Raw genomic sequence first — 16,002 nt, forward strand, 5'->3', positions numbered from 1 at the left:
GATAAATTTAATAGATAGATAGATAGATAGATAGATAGATAGATAGATAGATAGATAGATAGATAGATAGATAGATAGATAGATAGATAGATAGATAGATAAAATAAAGAATAGATAAAGGGAACAAAATGAATGCATTTAATTTGAAAAAAGCTGAACTGCAAATGTGCATCTGAAATACAAACAACACAAGATACTTGCATTAAGGAAATATTTTGCTGAAACTGTTTATTTATTATTTGTTTCTTTTTTGTTGTATATATATTCAAACCCACCTATAAAGCTTAATTTCTTTTTATTTACTATGAAACATAAACACAACACAACATGTCATAATTGTTGGCATTTCCATCCTTTTTTCAATTATTATTATTATTATTATTATTATTATTATTATTATTATTATTATTATTAGTAGTAGTAGTAGTAGTAGTAGTAGTAGTAGTAGTAGTAGTAGTAGTACCAGCAGTAGTATTGTCGTTGTCGTCGTTGTTGTTGTTACCGCTTTAACGTTTTGAAGATTTTGCTGTCGTGTCCATTTTGTCCGATTACCCGTGAAGTGCTCAGCCCTGCCGGAGCAGCAGCTGTTTCCAATCTGACTGATTAGCCGCGGAGTTTCGTCTCTTTGTCAGCAGAAGAAGCGGCCCTGCTTCCGTTTGGTAAAACAGAAAGTGTTTAGAAGATTTCAGAAGAGAGTGAGAGAGAGAAAAAAAAGCTGGTCTTTGATTTCTAGAAGCTCGGGGATGTTTATTTGGTTGTTTTCATCCCTCTGCGTGTTTTATTTCCGACGGTCTGAACGAGAACGTGAATAAAAAAAATGGACGGTAAAGTCTTTCCTTTTGAATGAATTCGTTTCCTAAATGAAAAAATTAAAGCAACAGAGGGGTGTCTGTTTAACTTGACTTTAATTTTCAAAAATTTCCTGCAGATGCAAGCCAACAGCCACATTCTTTTGGGAATGGAGAGCAGAGAGGTCACCATCCCAGACCTTTTTTCTATGTCCAGCCACCTTCTCAGCCTTATTACCTCTACCCTCAATGGCAGCTCAGCAACCCATACAGCCATTTTGGGATGCCTGCAGGTATGAAGACGTGCACGCTTCAATCTTCTCGGTAAATGTTGCAGGAAATCTCAGTGTGTGCCTTCATCTGTTTCCAGGTTTTAACCTTGGCCGCCCCTGCATGCATCCGTACCCATATGTGCCATATCCCGGCTTTGTTTTACCACATGCCCCGTTATATCCGATGGATTACAGGCGGATGTTTGAGCCTCGTTTCCAACGCGCCTCTGCCTGGGGTGACGCGCCTCGCCAGCAGCATCACCCTCAGCCCCACGGGCAGCATCGAGAAACGGCCTGCTCGGGGGCTCAGACGGACCCCAACGACGCCATAAGCAAGCTCATCGAGTGTCTGGATAAAATCCGAGCCACGGACCTGCAGGGCGCCGACCGAGAGCTGGACTCTGGCGTTGCTTCGCAGTCCTCTGGCTTGTTTTCTCCAGGGGAGGAGAAGAAAATGGAAGGGCGAGGTCACACCCTGTCTTCAGCGCCTCCTGATGGCGGTTTGGAGTCCCCGCCTGTGACCTTCATCGACTCCACTGCGGCAGTTTACGACGGCGAGTCCGGCCAACTGATCTTAGACCCACTGAGTCCTCGGGAGTGCTGGACAGAAAGACTCGAGGAGGAGCTGCCTCTTGACAGTTCCTCTCTTCACGAAGAGTGTCCTGAGCAGACGGCGTCAATTGCACACTTTGTCTCGCTTGAGAATGAAGAGGTCACGGATATCCAGACAAATATCTCAGTGTCCCACTCAAGTGTTATCAAATGTGATGTGGAGGAGCACCTGAAGGCCACACCGTTGCCTACGTTTCCTTCCAGTCAGCTGTCGCTTAAAGATGCAAACGTTGGCGATAACGTATACAAGGTGGAAGGTCTGGGAACTCCTTGTGATGAAGCGAAACCCGACGAAAGCTGCCAGATCCTCAAACTGCCCTTCGATGGCGTTTTGACTCCTGGAGGCGGGTGCCTGTCCTCCCCATCTGCCTCGTACTACTACGATTACCTCCCCATGCAGGCGACACACGAACGCATGAGCGTCCTCAGTCCGTCTTTGGACGAGCTCTCCTCCAGGGACGAGATGTTCTCCACGGATCTGGATGACGTCGATCTCTTCCCGAAGCGCGCGTACGCCGGCAAGAGGCTCACGGACGTCGTCGCCGGGTCCCCTCAGGCAGCAGCAGCAGCCGCCGCCGACGACCCCCTCAAGCTGTGGCTGCCATATGCGAAGAGGTTCGTCTGTGCCTGCTGTGGGAGGAGTCTGACGAAAGGAACGGGCAGGAGCAAAGTTCCCAGCGCCAAAGTGTACCAGGACAAAGCTGGAGACTCCGAAGAGGAGGGCAGGTATGGGAGAGTGTGCGAGCAGCCTGTCAGAGTGGTGGTGAGGAAGCACTCTGCGCCCAGGAAGACTCAGCTCGTCCTGCCGAGACACGCGGCTAAGCCTTGGTATAAAAGAAGCCATTACAAAGAGCTCTCAGAGCCGGTGAAGCACGGGGAGGATCAAGCGGAGGCTGCTGAAGCTGAGACCGAGGAGTTGGACAGTAGCGAGCTGCAGTGTAGGACGTGTCAGGGTAGGGTCACAAATACTTTTTGACTCTGGGGTTGCGTTGCAGAAAATATTTCCCCATCAGATTTCTTTTTAATGTATGAATCAATTCACAGACGGACTCTGCAGAGAAGACCTGACCACAGCAGACCACGGCAGATGGACCGATGGAGACGTAATTCCCCGGAGGAGACAAGCGGGCCCGCTGCAGCGTCAAGGTAAAGAGGGGTGTTTATAGGCAAATATGTAACTTTAAAAGGGCACAAATCGACCTGCTGCTTTTTTTTTTTTTTTACTAAATCATTTTAGATGGTGTCACAAATGCAACATATTCAGCAGCTTCGTCAACTTGATTCATACATTCATTAATTAATTTCGTCCAGCAACTGTCTTTGGAGCAGACTTGATTCAAACGCCAGCTAGCTCATTATTGGGAAGAATGAATAAATAGGAAAAAAATTAAAAAGTGGTGGATACTGAAACATTGAGAATTTTTCTTTAACCTGCCACATCGCTCAGTTTTCACTCAGTTTTACATCAAGTTTCTTTAACACATTTCAAGTCTCCGAGCCAGCAGGCCTAGAGAAACAAGAAAATGGCCAACTGCCCCAACAAAAGCTGAGAACAAGATGTTTAGAGGAAACCAAACAGGACTATTTTTTAAAATCCTTGATTTAAAAAAATCCTCCTTTCCAACAGTTTCCTCACAAAGATCAGACTCTTCTTGCATCAGTTTCAGTTCAGCTCCATCTGCTGCCTGAACCTGGCGAAGTACTAATTAGTAACATTTGACTTCTGATCCTTTCCTCTGTTTTCATTTTCAGCTGACATAAGTTTTAATAAAGGACAGGATTTTATTTATTTACTTTTTGCTCTTGAAGTAACTTAAATTCTTTACATACAGAGATGAGAGGTTTGTCTTCACTTCCTGAACACAAAGTGAAGACTAACATGATAAAACCTTTGTCAGATAGGAAAGAAAATCCAGTAACCGCAGATGAATATAATGGTAAGATTAATTAAAATATTTTTCAGGGCATTGTTCAAAAAATAAAGTATAACTGAACAAATGTCAAAATTGTTTTAATGAAAGAAACTTACAAGTTAGAACAAAACATTTTGACAAAATCAAGAAAAATAATTTCTTTCAGCACTGCAAAACCAAGATCAGTAATTTTATGTATATAAATAAATTTCAACAACTTTGTTTTTGAATAGCGTAACAAGTTAAAGGACTGAATACACACCCCTGAGGTTCCCCAGAGCTCAGTTTCATGGGGTGATGTCCAAATGCCAAAGCAGTTTTTTTTTGTTTGTTTGTTTAGCAGCAGTAGTTAAAACCTTATTTGTTATGGTTGTTCCCTCATGCTCAGAGATGAGCCCTCAGTGGAAACTGATGTACCACAGGCCTGAAGATGAAGATCGTGATGATGATGAGGGACCGCTGTTACACTGGGAAAGAGGTAGCTTCCATTTGACCTTTTTTATTTTGACATCTCATACCTCTGAATGGGATATTTTTTTAGATCTGTTTTTTTTCTCCCAGGCTCTACGAGATGCTGACGTTCCTCGACAGACTTTTGAACAACATGTTGGACTGTGAGTTACAGTCGCACTGGATGAATGTCAGCTCTCGCATTTTTCACCAACTCCTAATGTTTATTTCTTTGTCATTCAGGTCCCCCTGAAAGGTGTAAATGTTGAGGGATGAAGATATTTAGAGCACCAGGTGAAATACACCGCACAAGAAGCATCACTTTGTATAAAAGAAGAAAAAAAAAAGTTTTGCAGTAACACTGCTCTTACACCACTCAAGATTAATGAATATCACAAAAATGGGCTGAAAGGTCGTTGCAGATGTGCCACTGTTTGGGGTCAGTCCAATAAAGTATTAAAGTTTTGTGGTTGGTCTTCGTTATTCAAACCTCTGAGGGGAAGACAAGCTCTGAAAATATTTCTTGAAGGAATCCATGTCACCTGCTGCTTTGCTTGCCAAGTTTTAAACAAAGATCTAGAGTATATGTTCGGTATGACTGTACATACTGTGTCCTAATTCTCCGGAGTGGTCTTTAGCCCCGCCCCCTTTGCGTCTTACATCTGCCCTCTGGCTAAGCCCGCATCCAGGCGGACTTCGGTGAAGTATTTGCCCACAATTCATCGCTGCATGTGGCATTTTGAATATTTTTTTTTTTTTATCTTTGACAATGAAATGGTTTTAAGTTGGAAATCTGGCAGTGGTGACAGAGCGAGCTGTCTATCACGAAAAAAAGCAGTTTTCAAATGTAAAGTATTGAAATAATTCTTGTTTCACTCTGCTGTACAGGTGTGAATACTATCAAACTTTGCTCCGTATTCAACAAGTCATAACAAAACACATTTGAACAGCCAAATATCTCCTGCAATGACTTTAGGAAGCAAAAAGATATAAATATATACTGTACTTTTAAAATCAAACTGGCACCTTCTTAAAATGCCAAAACGGCGCCCAGTTCCGCCATGTTGGATGTCGCAGTTACGATGCAGAGGTGCAAGTCGATGACTCAGTGATGTTGACGTGAACCACTCCTCATAAAATGTGTTTCGAGTCCTGTGGCCAGCTGGTTGCATGAAACGTGTCATCACTTTATCACACACTGTCATTTTAGATCTGTCACTATGATGCTTCGCAGGACAAAGGCACAACAGCAGCAGGTTGACGTCCTCTTTGCAAACATCCAGGCGAATTCAGGAAAATAAGTCTTGAAAGCATCTCCAACAAAGCTGGGGTCAAGTGCCCCCCCTTTCCAATTCACTGATGTGTTGTGGAGCTACATCGGATCAAACCTGAGTGAAATGGGCAAGATTTACTGGTTAACCTGGCTTAACCAATTGTTTCTGTAGTTTTACAGAAGTAGTTTCATTGGCTGTCATCATTACACCATAACTAGGCTTCTAATTTTAAATCTGTGATCAAAATCGGTTCTTTTCAGCTGACTGGTAGTCACAGTGACGGCTAATGCTCAGTTTGTCTTGATGTTTAGGAGTCTAATTAACCCAAGATAGTCTGACAAGTCTTGGGTTTTTCGATTATCCTGGATTACTTGGTAGAAGCCAGAAATGACCAATGAAACCGAAGTGTTAGGATTTATCTGTGTTTTAGTTTGTTGAGGACAGTGTCCTAGAAGAACCTGCTTGGAGTTGATGTCCATCAGTATTGTGAAAACACTCATCGTGAAGATAGTCTGCTCAGTGGTGAAATCTTGTCCTTTTGCTGAAGGGATACCTAGGAAAATGAAAGTATTACGGTTGTTACTCTCAAGGAGACCGATCCAGATTGCGAGACGGTTGTAACCACGTGAAACCGTGTTCAAATCTCTCAGCTGTCAGTCCTTGAATCCTTTTTTTTTATGAAGCAAAATACACACATCAAAATTCTACTTTTGGTAAACCACGTCGCATATCGTCTCGGTTTTTGAAAGATGCCCAAACCATTTCTACAGGCTTCTGTAAATGCAACAGAACAGCTGCGCATCAGGACGGCCGTCTTCCCAGCAGAAGAGTTCGCCATCTTCCTGCAGAGCACCGTGGCCTCATATCGAAATGTAAGCTGACTGTATTTTGAAGATGCAGAGTAGCCAATAGTTTCAGGGAAGGTGGAATAATATTCATGTCACTATTACACCTGGGCATGTTAAAGAGGAAAAAGTGCAGCTCTGATTTAAAATCCCCAAATCAACAATTTGTTTTATTCTTTGTGATTTATGCCTAAACAGTGAGCTTCCACAAAACTTCGCAAATTGGCCCTCAGAGGGTCCGAGCTGAATTTTAAAACAGCATTTTTGTGTACTTTGCTCTTAGCTGCAAACTAAACAAAACAAGAGGGAAGTGAGCTCAACGAGGCGGGTAAAAATGAACAAGATGTGCCGCTTTAAGTCTTCATCGGTGTCAGGGCATTTCTCATTAAATCTGGTGCCAATTTGGAGCCAATCAGGCTCTCATTTCAGATTCCATCATCTAAAGATCCATCTTCACCTCAGCGTCTTCTCAGGTGAGCTAATCCACCAGGGCTGGGAGGTCACCTGCTAAAAACAAACTTTTTTCATTGGCTTTAGATGCAACTCATTAAACTCTAATTGGACAGTCATCACCTGGAACTGAAGCCCAACCAATCAGTGAAGCATTTCATAAGCTAGTCTCCATTTTGTGAGCCTTTCATTTCCAATCGGAAGCCCAAAGGAACGCCACGTTGGTTTGTTTGTGGCTGTCTTCCTTCTCGCATGTAGGTACGGGCGTTTTGTTTCCTCGTCGGGAGCTGAGCGTCTTGTTCCGTGTCATTCACGCTCCTCTTCGTTCAGGTATGGCAGCAGTTGCATCTAACATACAGCATTCTTACGGTCTGGACCCCCGCGGTCCAAACCCCAAGCTTGGAGCTGACCTGACCAAGGGACCCCATCAGGCGGCTCCACCGCCTTCAGGGCCCCCTCGTCCTGAGGAGCAGCACCACAAACCGTTCTTCTACATACAGCCGCAGCAGCCATATCTGCCCATGCAGAGCCTGCAGTGGCCTGTTGCTTTGCCCATGCCTGTGTCCTACAACCCGTACTACAGCTACCCCGGCTTAGGTAAGACCCTAAGCTATATTTGTTGCCGTTTGTACTGAAAAGACCACTTTGTTAAATTGCTCTCAATCCAGAAAGTTTGAATGAGCTCATGTCTGCAATGTTTGATTTATTTTTATATTTTATTTATGACTTTGGCAACATGTTTGGCTTCATCAACGCTGCTGAGGTAAAAGCTACTTTTCCCTTAGGCTGTGCCTGGAAATGTCTTTTATCAGCAACATATGGAGAATGCGCAGTCTATATTTAGCCAATGATCTCCAGGTGCTTGTGATCAGTGTCACCACTAATTTGTTCTTTGCAAAATTCCAAGCATTTTGTAGTAATAGGCCAATTCTACAACAAATTCAGGGTTTTAGGTAACCCTAAAATAAAAGCAAGCTTTCAGTTTTTTTCCAGGATAAACTGTGAAAACAAAGCTTGAAGTTTTGTGAAACCACAAATTTGTACTTGAGGCATTCGAGTGCAGGTTTGCTGAACTGGAGTCTCCATGAAACGCCTAACATTTATTCTGAGAACAAACTTAATAAAATGTTCTCTGAAGTCAAAGGCTCATTCTTCCTCAGATTTTGACATAAATGGGCCTTTTTGAAACCATATTGCTGTCTCCTGTTGGCTTTAAAATGAAGTTCAGCTTTAGGCCATTTCATTGGCTTATTCTTTGACACAGGAGGCTATATACTCCTCTTTAGTCGGTCTTCAATTAAAATACGAAACAACACAGCCAGGGAGGTTATCATCTTCCAAATAGTCAGTTTTCACTTGTCTGAACAAGCGCCACCCTTCAGTGATGAACTGAAGCAACAGGAAATGCTCTAAGAGTTTGTTCCTGGATAGCCAACTCTACTTTTTTTTTCTGTTTTTAGTGAGAGGTTTCAGTAAATTAACAATACTTCTTTAAAATTAGATTTTGAAGATTAAACTCACCTGCTTTAGTCCTCAGTTACTGCTAAAATGACTTCATTGGAGTTCTTTAGCAGCTATAAAGTAAGTTTGTTTGAGTTACTGATGCCTATAAGATTTAACGTGTGCTGGTGTAGAGGTCTAAATGACTGCAAACAAACCTAAACATCCTCAGTCTTAAAAAAAAAATCTTGTCAGCTTCCCTAAAGGAAAAAAAATCCTCTTTTAAACAAGTATTAGTGATTCGACTCTGAGAGGTGCTCCATATCGTGAGACTGTCCAACTATGTAAAACACTTGATCAGTGATCAAATAAATCTCCCACAGCTCACAGTCTGAGTCCTTTGTTTATTTATGAAGAAAACATCAATTATACACTGAATTAAATGGATTATTCCCAAAGTTTGTTTTGAGACCAACTGAGGGTCAAATCCTTTTCCCCAGCTAACTCTGTCACCTCTTCTGGTAGGGCACTGATGATTTTAATTTCGTACAAATCCTGATTCTGCTCCAAGGCTGCCTCAGGACTCGTCCAACGCCTCTCCTTAGACATTTGGAAGGTGTCTTCACAGGTGCTCAAATTGCAAGGAGCATTGCCTTTTTAATTGTTTTAATCTTTTTTTTTTTATCTCATTCTAAAAGGTTACAGCCTCCCAATGATGCCCCACTACCAGCCCAACCCTTACATGGAGCCACCTGGTTTTGTTGTTCCTCATACTCACCTCCATTTGATGGATTACAGACGCGTTCTGAACCCCCAGTATTACCAGACCATGGCCTACCACGCCCGCAGGTTCCGCTACCAGCACAACTCCTCAGCCAAAGAAATGACCAGCTGCGAGGTCCAAACTGAGCCACTTGAATCGGCTCACAGGACCAGCACCCAAAGTTCCCACAAGAACTCGGATGCCTCCAGCACCCCCGCTGGTCAGCTTCTTTCATCAGCCGTGGCTGTGCAGAATGAGGGTCGTTCTTCAGCGCTCCAGGAGAAGGTACCCCCTACCGCCGCCACCAGGACGCCGTCGAACGGCAGCTTTGTGATTCAAACTGAAGAGGTGAGGATCGAATGCTGCGCCACACCCGTGGGACTGCAGCTGCTACGTGCTCATGAAGATGCAGAAATGTCCCGCAGCTTTCCCCAAGACATGGTCCAATGTAGCTCCCTTCTCCAGAGCCTGCAGGATGAGGGGCTCCACCTTCCTGCAGACCAGTCCGAACAGGAACTCCAAGTTTGCCCCGACATCCTGTTAGTCGGTAAGCTGAGCACTAGCGAGAAGATTCTTCCACTTGAGGAACCTGGGAACTGTACAAATCCTTTGACTAAAAACGCGAGTTTAGGATCTCAAGAGGTGCCTTGTGTCAAAGCAGAGGATGCAAGAAATAATTTTGGCATCGCCCCAAAGAATTTTCACCTCAAAGATATCCACTTGCCATTCGATCCGAAGTATCTGGATGAACTGAGGAAGATGGAGTCTGCAGTCTGGTCAGCAGAAGAAGCTTTGATTTCTTCCCCCGAATTACTGATCCAAAACAGCTTTGTGAAGTCCAACAACACACATACTGCTACGGCAGAAGCTAAGGCACCAGAGATCCTAGTGTTGAAAGAGGAGGCTCCCATCGAAGAGATTGTTCATGTGATTGAGATGATTCCTCTGGTGGAGGATGACATGGATCCTCTTGTGGAGACTATGGAGGGTGAAATGGTGTCTGAAGGTGATATTTGCCTTGCCACAGAGGATTCTCCGATGTCTGAGCTGACGAACTCTGCAGAGGTGATGTTGGACGATTCGCCTCTTAAAGCGGACGGAGACCAACAAAAGCAAGAAACGAATGACGAGGACAATCAAGACACCTCGTTTGAATCCTTGCCTGCCTACCTCCCCTCTACCAGCTGGCTTTCTGACTTTGATCATAACTACTACTGCACCAAGATGCCACCGGCGCCAAGGAGGCAGGACAGACCCCTGAGCAGCCGTGGTTCCAGTGCGCCGAAGAGGCGTCGAAAGCTAGACACAGATTACAAAGAACAGCCTTGTATTCGGAAGCCAAAAGAGAGGTACAAACCCAAAGGGAAGGTGGATCGCCAAAGCTTCTCTGACCACGAGTGCTGCCTCGGCAGAAATTTCAATGAGAACCTGCTCAGCACTTACTTGTCCAGCAAGGAACGGCTTTGCTCCAGATGCATGGCTAAACGCAGGATCTGCACGTCTCCTAGTTCCGAGTGTGACGGCCAAAGCTTAAAAAGAAAAGCTGTTCCCTTCCAGCAGTGGAATGAGCCTCTCTTACCAACATGTGACGCATGCAGATCCCACAACCGGCGGCTGAGAAAGGATTTCAACCCGGATCTCTGTGGTCCCCGTCAAAGATGTGACACTGAGGGCGAATCGTCTGGGAACAGCTCGTGCCGGACGACCCCAAAATGGAGGGCAGCTAACGACTCCGTAAAGCTTGCGGCCCTCAAGAAGCCACTGACGTCCAGGCAAAATGTGAACAGACCTCCTGCTGTAACCCACCCAAAGCTGACGGAGAAGAACTGCGCGTGCAGTGATCTGCAGCACCAGCCGGTTGCTTGGGAGAGGCTGCGCCACTGTCCCCATGGCAACACCATCCGGGAAATAGACGAGAACTGCACCGGGCCCGTTGCCCTCAAGAACAAATGGAGGAACGTGGATCGGATGTATCTAATGCCTGGCTGGCAAAATGGTAAGCAAAAGACTTTTACCTGAAACTAGTCACTGGTTTCTGATTCTACATTTGGCATTTTGTGCTCTGATTGGAGCACCAAGGTCTAAAAAAACAACTGTTTTTGAACTCCGTTGGATCCAGGCTTTAAAGCAGAGGTAACAATGATTATTTATTATTACTAATTTTGTTCTCTTTATTGCAGTTCATGCCAATTGCTGTACATGAACATATTTTTATAAATTAAAAAGTACATGGATCGCCTGAAGATTGGTTTAATGTTCTGTAAAAATGAGTTTTAATGAAGGTTTTTTTTAAAAAAATAATTCCTTTCTTTCAACAGAGAAGTCTTGGAGGGATGTAATGCCCGGCACTGATGGTGGCCGCTCCAAGAGTGAAGCCACATCACAACACGTTATTAATCACAAGAAACCACAACCGCAATCACAAGGTTTGCTTTTGGTGTTTTTTACTTACTGCTCTCACAAATACGTTCCAGTTTAAACCCTAAAAAACTCATCTTACTAGTCTTAAAGGGAAAGTAGTCAAAAGTCATCCTGGAAATTTAAAACACTGCCTTTGGATTCAAGAGCTGACTGTTAGTTTGAGCAGGGCTGAGACCAAAGTGGATTGTTGCCAATCTTTACATTCTCATCACTTTTGCGTTACATGCTTTTTTTTTTTTTTTTTTATAGAAATGTTATTTATATTTTAGCGCCACTGAAAGTGCTACAGCTTGTTGATGAAGCCACCACAGTTTGCACTTTCAATCAACCAGATATTTCGACGTAAATGACTGACAAATTGACAGCGACGTAAATAGTTCTATTAAATAAACCGCCATCAGATCTTAATTGTGTTAAGATGACAGTAATCCCCTTTGGTCTTGGCCCTGCTTGTGCTATTAGAAGGTTCAAAGAACTTAACGGGAACGATTTTAATTGTTCACAACCTTTCCACGAACTCCCAGTTCAAAAGATCTGAACTTTAAATTCAGACCAATTTATTTGCTTCAAGAAATACTGAATGGGTTAAAGTGGAGGCAAACACAAAATGGAGATTCAAGAAAGTTTACAGCTCTCTGCCATTAATAAATTTATATATATATATATATATATATATATATATATATGCGCACAAGTTCAAAACCTAACAACAGTGTCTGAACTAAATGTGGTGCATAAAATTCCCAAATCTGAACTTTAAAAAAAAAAAAAGATTTTCTTTATTAAAACTTAAAAGGTAACTTATTTAATATGCAACACAGAACTGTTTTTGATGACGATTCCAGCAGTCGACTAAAATGGGCTGCTTCAAAACAGGAAAGAACATGGTTTGCAAAACTGCCCAAAGGCCAAAGTTTTCATTTTTTTAATTTATTTATTTCTAAAAGTGTATATCTTTCTAAATTGGCTGGTCTGTATTAAATTGCTTTTGATTTACCAACTTCCCTTTTTATTACCAAGGTTAATTTTATCTTTTTTTCCCCCTACTTTAGATTTGAAGCTTTAGCTCAAGTTAAGACTTTTCAAATCTTTCCAAGGCTTTTATTTGGATTTCAAAAAGCTCAGAACCACTTTAGCAACAAGCCTATGTGCCATTTAAATGTTTTTTTTGTTTTATTTTGTAGTGAGGAGGGGAGTGTAGGTGACTTTGAACACTTTAAAACATGCACATGGTGAAATATAACCCTCTTCACTTTCTTTTCTCTCTGCAGGAACTTGCACTAAAGACACAAGATGCTGATATTTCACGAGCACAATTCAACAAAGAACACAGTTTTTAAATGCCCACTTATTTAAAATATTTATCACTTTTAAATGTGTAATAATTCACAATGTTCACTATATTTCAAAATAAACACAGTTTTGATAGTTTTGCATACATCTTGCTGCTATTGAGTCTTTTTTTTTTTTTTTTTAAGGAAAGGAGTGAATGTGTCCACTAGATGGAGCCATTTTCATTTTAAACACCCATCAAAAGATTAAAACAACACAACTTTGTTCTACTTTTGATTTAACAGAATTCACAAATGTCTATGCAATTTAAAACAAGCTAAAATGACATTAAGGTGTTAATGTTTAGTAGAACGAAGATCATTCTCGGGTGAGTTTGGCTGCACTTTTCCTTTTTAAAGTCTTTATCTGGGATGACTTTCAGTAAATTAGGGCCCTTGTGCCGAGATGACTGTCTTCCTGTGGACATTTGGGGATCAAACCTGTGACCTTTAGATAACAGCAGCTTATCAGCAATTTCACCTTTTCACAAAATGCTATTTAATGACAAGAACTGATCCAAATGTGGCTCTCAGCTGCAGTAGAGACGTCTGAATTTGTCACAACCAGCAGGCTGATGGGAAAGAAATGACTTGAAAATGGTCCTCTAATTGAGGCCATTCAACATAAAGTAGTTGGGTGAATTTATCACATTTCACTGAAATTATTAAATCACAACATCAAAATGGGATTATCCTGGTTTGGAATTAAAGTTTATGAATGCTGCTGACAATCCTGACTTCATTTGTTTATATCAATCCAGGATTATTGAAGTTTGGTTCTTTAAAATGCAGTTTGTACACAAAATGTGTGCGATCTCCCTCTTGATGACATTATTTCTTGTACTGAGGAGAATAACTGAAGCTCTGGCTGCTACTTGGGTACTTCCAGGTATTTTCCTTCAGCTAGGGACACTTTAAAATGCAACTGGTAGTTAATTTTGCATTAGTTATGTAGTTCTGTGGTTATTTGCAAACACCTAGTTTTGCTGCCTGGAAGACTAATAGTAATATATTACTGCTGGAAGAAATTTGTTAACTGCTATAAAATTAGGTTCATTTATTTGTTTTAGATTAGTTTGAAACCGGCAGCAGTCCGCTCTGGTTTAGCTGTGAGCGTGTCAGTCTGGTCAGGAATATGCTGCGTTCAGTTTACCCTGGGAATTGGAGCTCTGATCTGGGAATTCTGATCCGTTCTGCAGCTTGGAAAAAACAGCTGGATTTGCTAACTGCTATCAGTATCAGTGCTATCTGTTGGCAACGCAAGGCAATAATGTATTTCCCTTGAAAGCTCTTGAGTTGCTGATCCATCTATACGTTCCGACCTTAGTTGTGAGCAGGTTTCCCTCCTGGACCTGTTGCCTCTGCAATCCAACAACAGATAAAGGATAGATAGATAGATAGATGGGTGTTTCGATGGTAATGGTAATTAAACCCCTTATTACTGCAGCTATCACCATTTTGTTGATCAGGGACCTCAAACTACAGGAGACATCCCAGTTGATTTTTCCCAGCTTGGAAAGCTTGACTTTTGAGTACAAATGAAACGCAATTAAACAAGATTTCTCCAAACTGAGGCTGTTTAAAGAGCTATCTACACCGGGTAAGATCCTTGTTAATCTCTCTAACTATGCCTTTAAACTTGTACATGCTCAAGCCTCCACATCTGAAAAATTTGGAGGGAAAATGTGTTGCGTGCCCCCCACACACACACACTTTTTTATTAGGTCAGCAAAATCATGGAAACACGTTTTAATGGTTTGTTTAAGGCAAAATGTTTCGATTCTGTACTGAATTAGTCAAAAAGGACATAATTGTATTTCTTATCAAGCTGTAATGGCAACAGTGGGCCACGTTATTGACTAGTACTACACAACGCTGCTCCCTAAGGGGGAAAATAACACACATTTGTATTGAATAAATAATAAATCATGTTGGAGCAGACCATTAAAGGTTGTGCAGTGTTCAGCCGGGCTTTGAAACCAGGTAATGAAGCCAGTTTTACTGGCGGTGTTTTTAAATGAAACATGTAATGTGCAGCAATAATAGCTTTCCTGGCTGCAGGGAAGGTAAATACTTGGATGTCGAGAGCATGTTTCTGTCAGTCGCTTTGTGTTGGGGAATAGTGGGATTTGATGTGCGACTCTAACTTTCAAGGTCTTGCAACAGGCCAACAAAATGCTTAGTTTGATCGAGATAGCTTTGCTTTTTTTTTTTTTTTTAGCTCCACGTCTTACTTCTCGGAGAGAAAACCCACACAATGTACCGCCTTCAGAGCAAACAAAGACCGGCTGTGTGTATTGTTTGAAACGGAGACAGCTGAAAGCTTTTGCAATTTGGAAAAGAAAAGCTCTCTTAAGTGATAGCTAACAGGGAGCAGCAGTTTCTCTGAAGCCAACAGCGTGCGGCGGTGGAGAGAGGCCAGATGGGATAAAGGAGAGCTGAAGCAGTGGAGCGCAACACATGATTTCCCCTCAGATTTGTCACTTTCAGGGCTCGACGTAAAGCCTGGCGTGGACGGTCTCGGGGCTCGCATCTGAGATTTCGGCCCCACGCTGCTGTTCCATCTTCATGACATCTGCATTATAGGCTTCGTTCTGATTGGCTCCCACGTGACGGTGGCTTGATCTCTGAAATGAAGCTGAAAGAGGCAGATATTTTTCAGTGAGTACACATTTCCAGTCTTTTCAGGTAAAATATAGAGCGGTCACGATTTTGTTTTCCCCTCCGTGTTTGATAACTGGGCATTTAAAGCCATTACCAACTGGAAATCTCAAAACCATACAACCCTAAAAGTTTGTTTTTCTGTACTTTAGATTAGAAAAGATCTCATTCATTGAGTTAATGACATGTTGAGGAAAAGTGCTTTGGTTCTCTATGAGAAAAAGCAAAAATCCAGGTGTTTTTTTTTTTTGCTAAGTATAAATTTAAATAAAGCAGATTTTACAGAGTAAACTAAAACTAACTACATACTGGCCTTTGTAGTGTTAGATATGTCCTAAAGAGGTAAGTATTATAAAGGCAGAGAGGAAAACTTGTGCTCAGCTGCCTTTATCGGCTGTGTCAAGGCCTGCCATATCGTGAGCAGTTTACTGATGGCTGCTGCACGCTTACATGTAAAGATAGCTTTACACCCACAGAATCTCTTGCTTGAACCAGTTAAAGCCAGTTTTTTGCCGACACATACAGGTGCTGGTCATAAAATTAGAATATCATGAAAAAGTAGATTGATTTCAGTAATTCCATTTAAAAAGTGAAACTTGTATATTATATTCATACATTACATACAAACCCATATATTTCAAATGTTTATTTCGTTTAATTTTGATGATTACAAATGACAACAAATGAAAATCTCAAATTCATCATATCAGAAAATTAGAATCTTGTGAAAAGGTTCAAAATTGATGGCACCTGGTACCACACTCTAATCAGCTAATTAACTC

The 16,002-nt window shown here is 42.0% G+C and overlaps 2 protein-coding genes across 2 annotated transcripts; both read left to right on the plus strand.

Annotated features, from left to right (window-relative positions):
* The first annotated feature begins 572 nt into the window (after positions 1-572).
* LOC108234698 (bucky ball) lies at positions 573-4,382 on the plus strand. Its single transcript, XM_017414074.3, has 7 exons — positions 573-824; positions 929-1,081; positions 1,159-2,625; positions 2,717-2,818; positions 3,974-4,063; positions 4,147-4,199; positions 4,279-4,382. The coding sequence occupies exons 1-6, from the start codon at positions 818-820 to the stop codon at positions 4,161-4,163; spliced, it is 1,836 nt and encodes a 611-aa protein (XP_017269563.1). The 5' UTR covers positions 573-817; the 3' UTR covers positions 4,164-4,199; positions 4,279-4,382.
* Positions 4,383-6,791: 2,409 nt separating this feature from the next.
* Positions 6,792-12,678, plus strand: LOC108234696. Its single transcript, XM_025005477.2, has 5 exons — positions 6,792-6,862; positions 6,935-7,201; positions 8,743-10,803; positions 11,126-11,233; positions 12,500-12,678. Exons 2-5 carry the CDS (start codon positions 6,937-6,939, stop codon positions 12,526-12,528), a joined length of 2,463 nt encoding a protein of 820 aa, XP_024861245.1. The 5' UTR covers positions 6,792-6,862; positions 6,935-6,936; the 3' UTR covers positions 12,529-12,678.
* The last annotated feature ends 3,324 nt before the right edge of the window (positions 12,679-16,002 follow it).

The sequence above is a fragment of the Kryptolebias marmoratus genome, linkage group LG21 (assembly GCF_001649575.2).
Source record: "Kryptolebias marmoratus isolate JLee-2015 linkage group LG21, ASM164957v2, whole genome shotgun sequence".
In the NCBI taxonomy this organism is placed as follows: domain Eukaryota; kingdom Metazoa; phylum Chordata; class Actinopteri; order Cyprinodontiformes; family Rivulidae; genus Kryptolebias; species Kryptolebias marmoratus.

What these genes read in the sequence shown, in the direction of transcription:
- LOC108234696 (XM_025005477.2), top strand. Translation starts at nt 6,937, where the DNA reads ATGGCAGCAGTTGCATCTAACATACAGCATTCTTACGGTCTGGACCCC. An exon ending in CTACAGCTACCCCGGCTTAG is followed by an intron (nt 7,202 to 8,742) that starts GTAAGACCCTAA and finishes TCATTCTAAAAG; the next exon opens with GTTACAGCCTCCCAATGATG. An exon ending in AATGCCTGGCTGGCAAAATG is followed by an intron (nt 10,804 to 11,125) that starts GTAAGCAAAAGA and finishes TTCTTTCAACAG; the next exon opens with AGAAGTCTTGGAGGGATGTA.
- LOC108234698 (XM_017414074.3), top strand. An exon ending in CCATTTTGGGATGCCTGCAG is followed by an intron (nt 1,082 to 1,158) that starts GTATGAAGACGT and finishes ATCTGTTTCCAG; the next exon opens with GTTTTAACCTTGGCCGCCCC. An exon ending in GCAGTGTAGGACGTGTCAGG is followed by an intron (nt 2,626 to 2,716) that starts GTAGGGTCACAA and finishes ATCAATTCACAG; the next exon opens with ACGGACTCTGCAGAGAAGAC.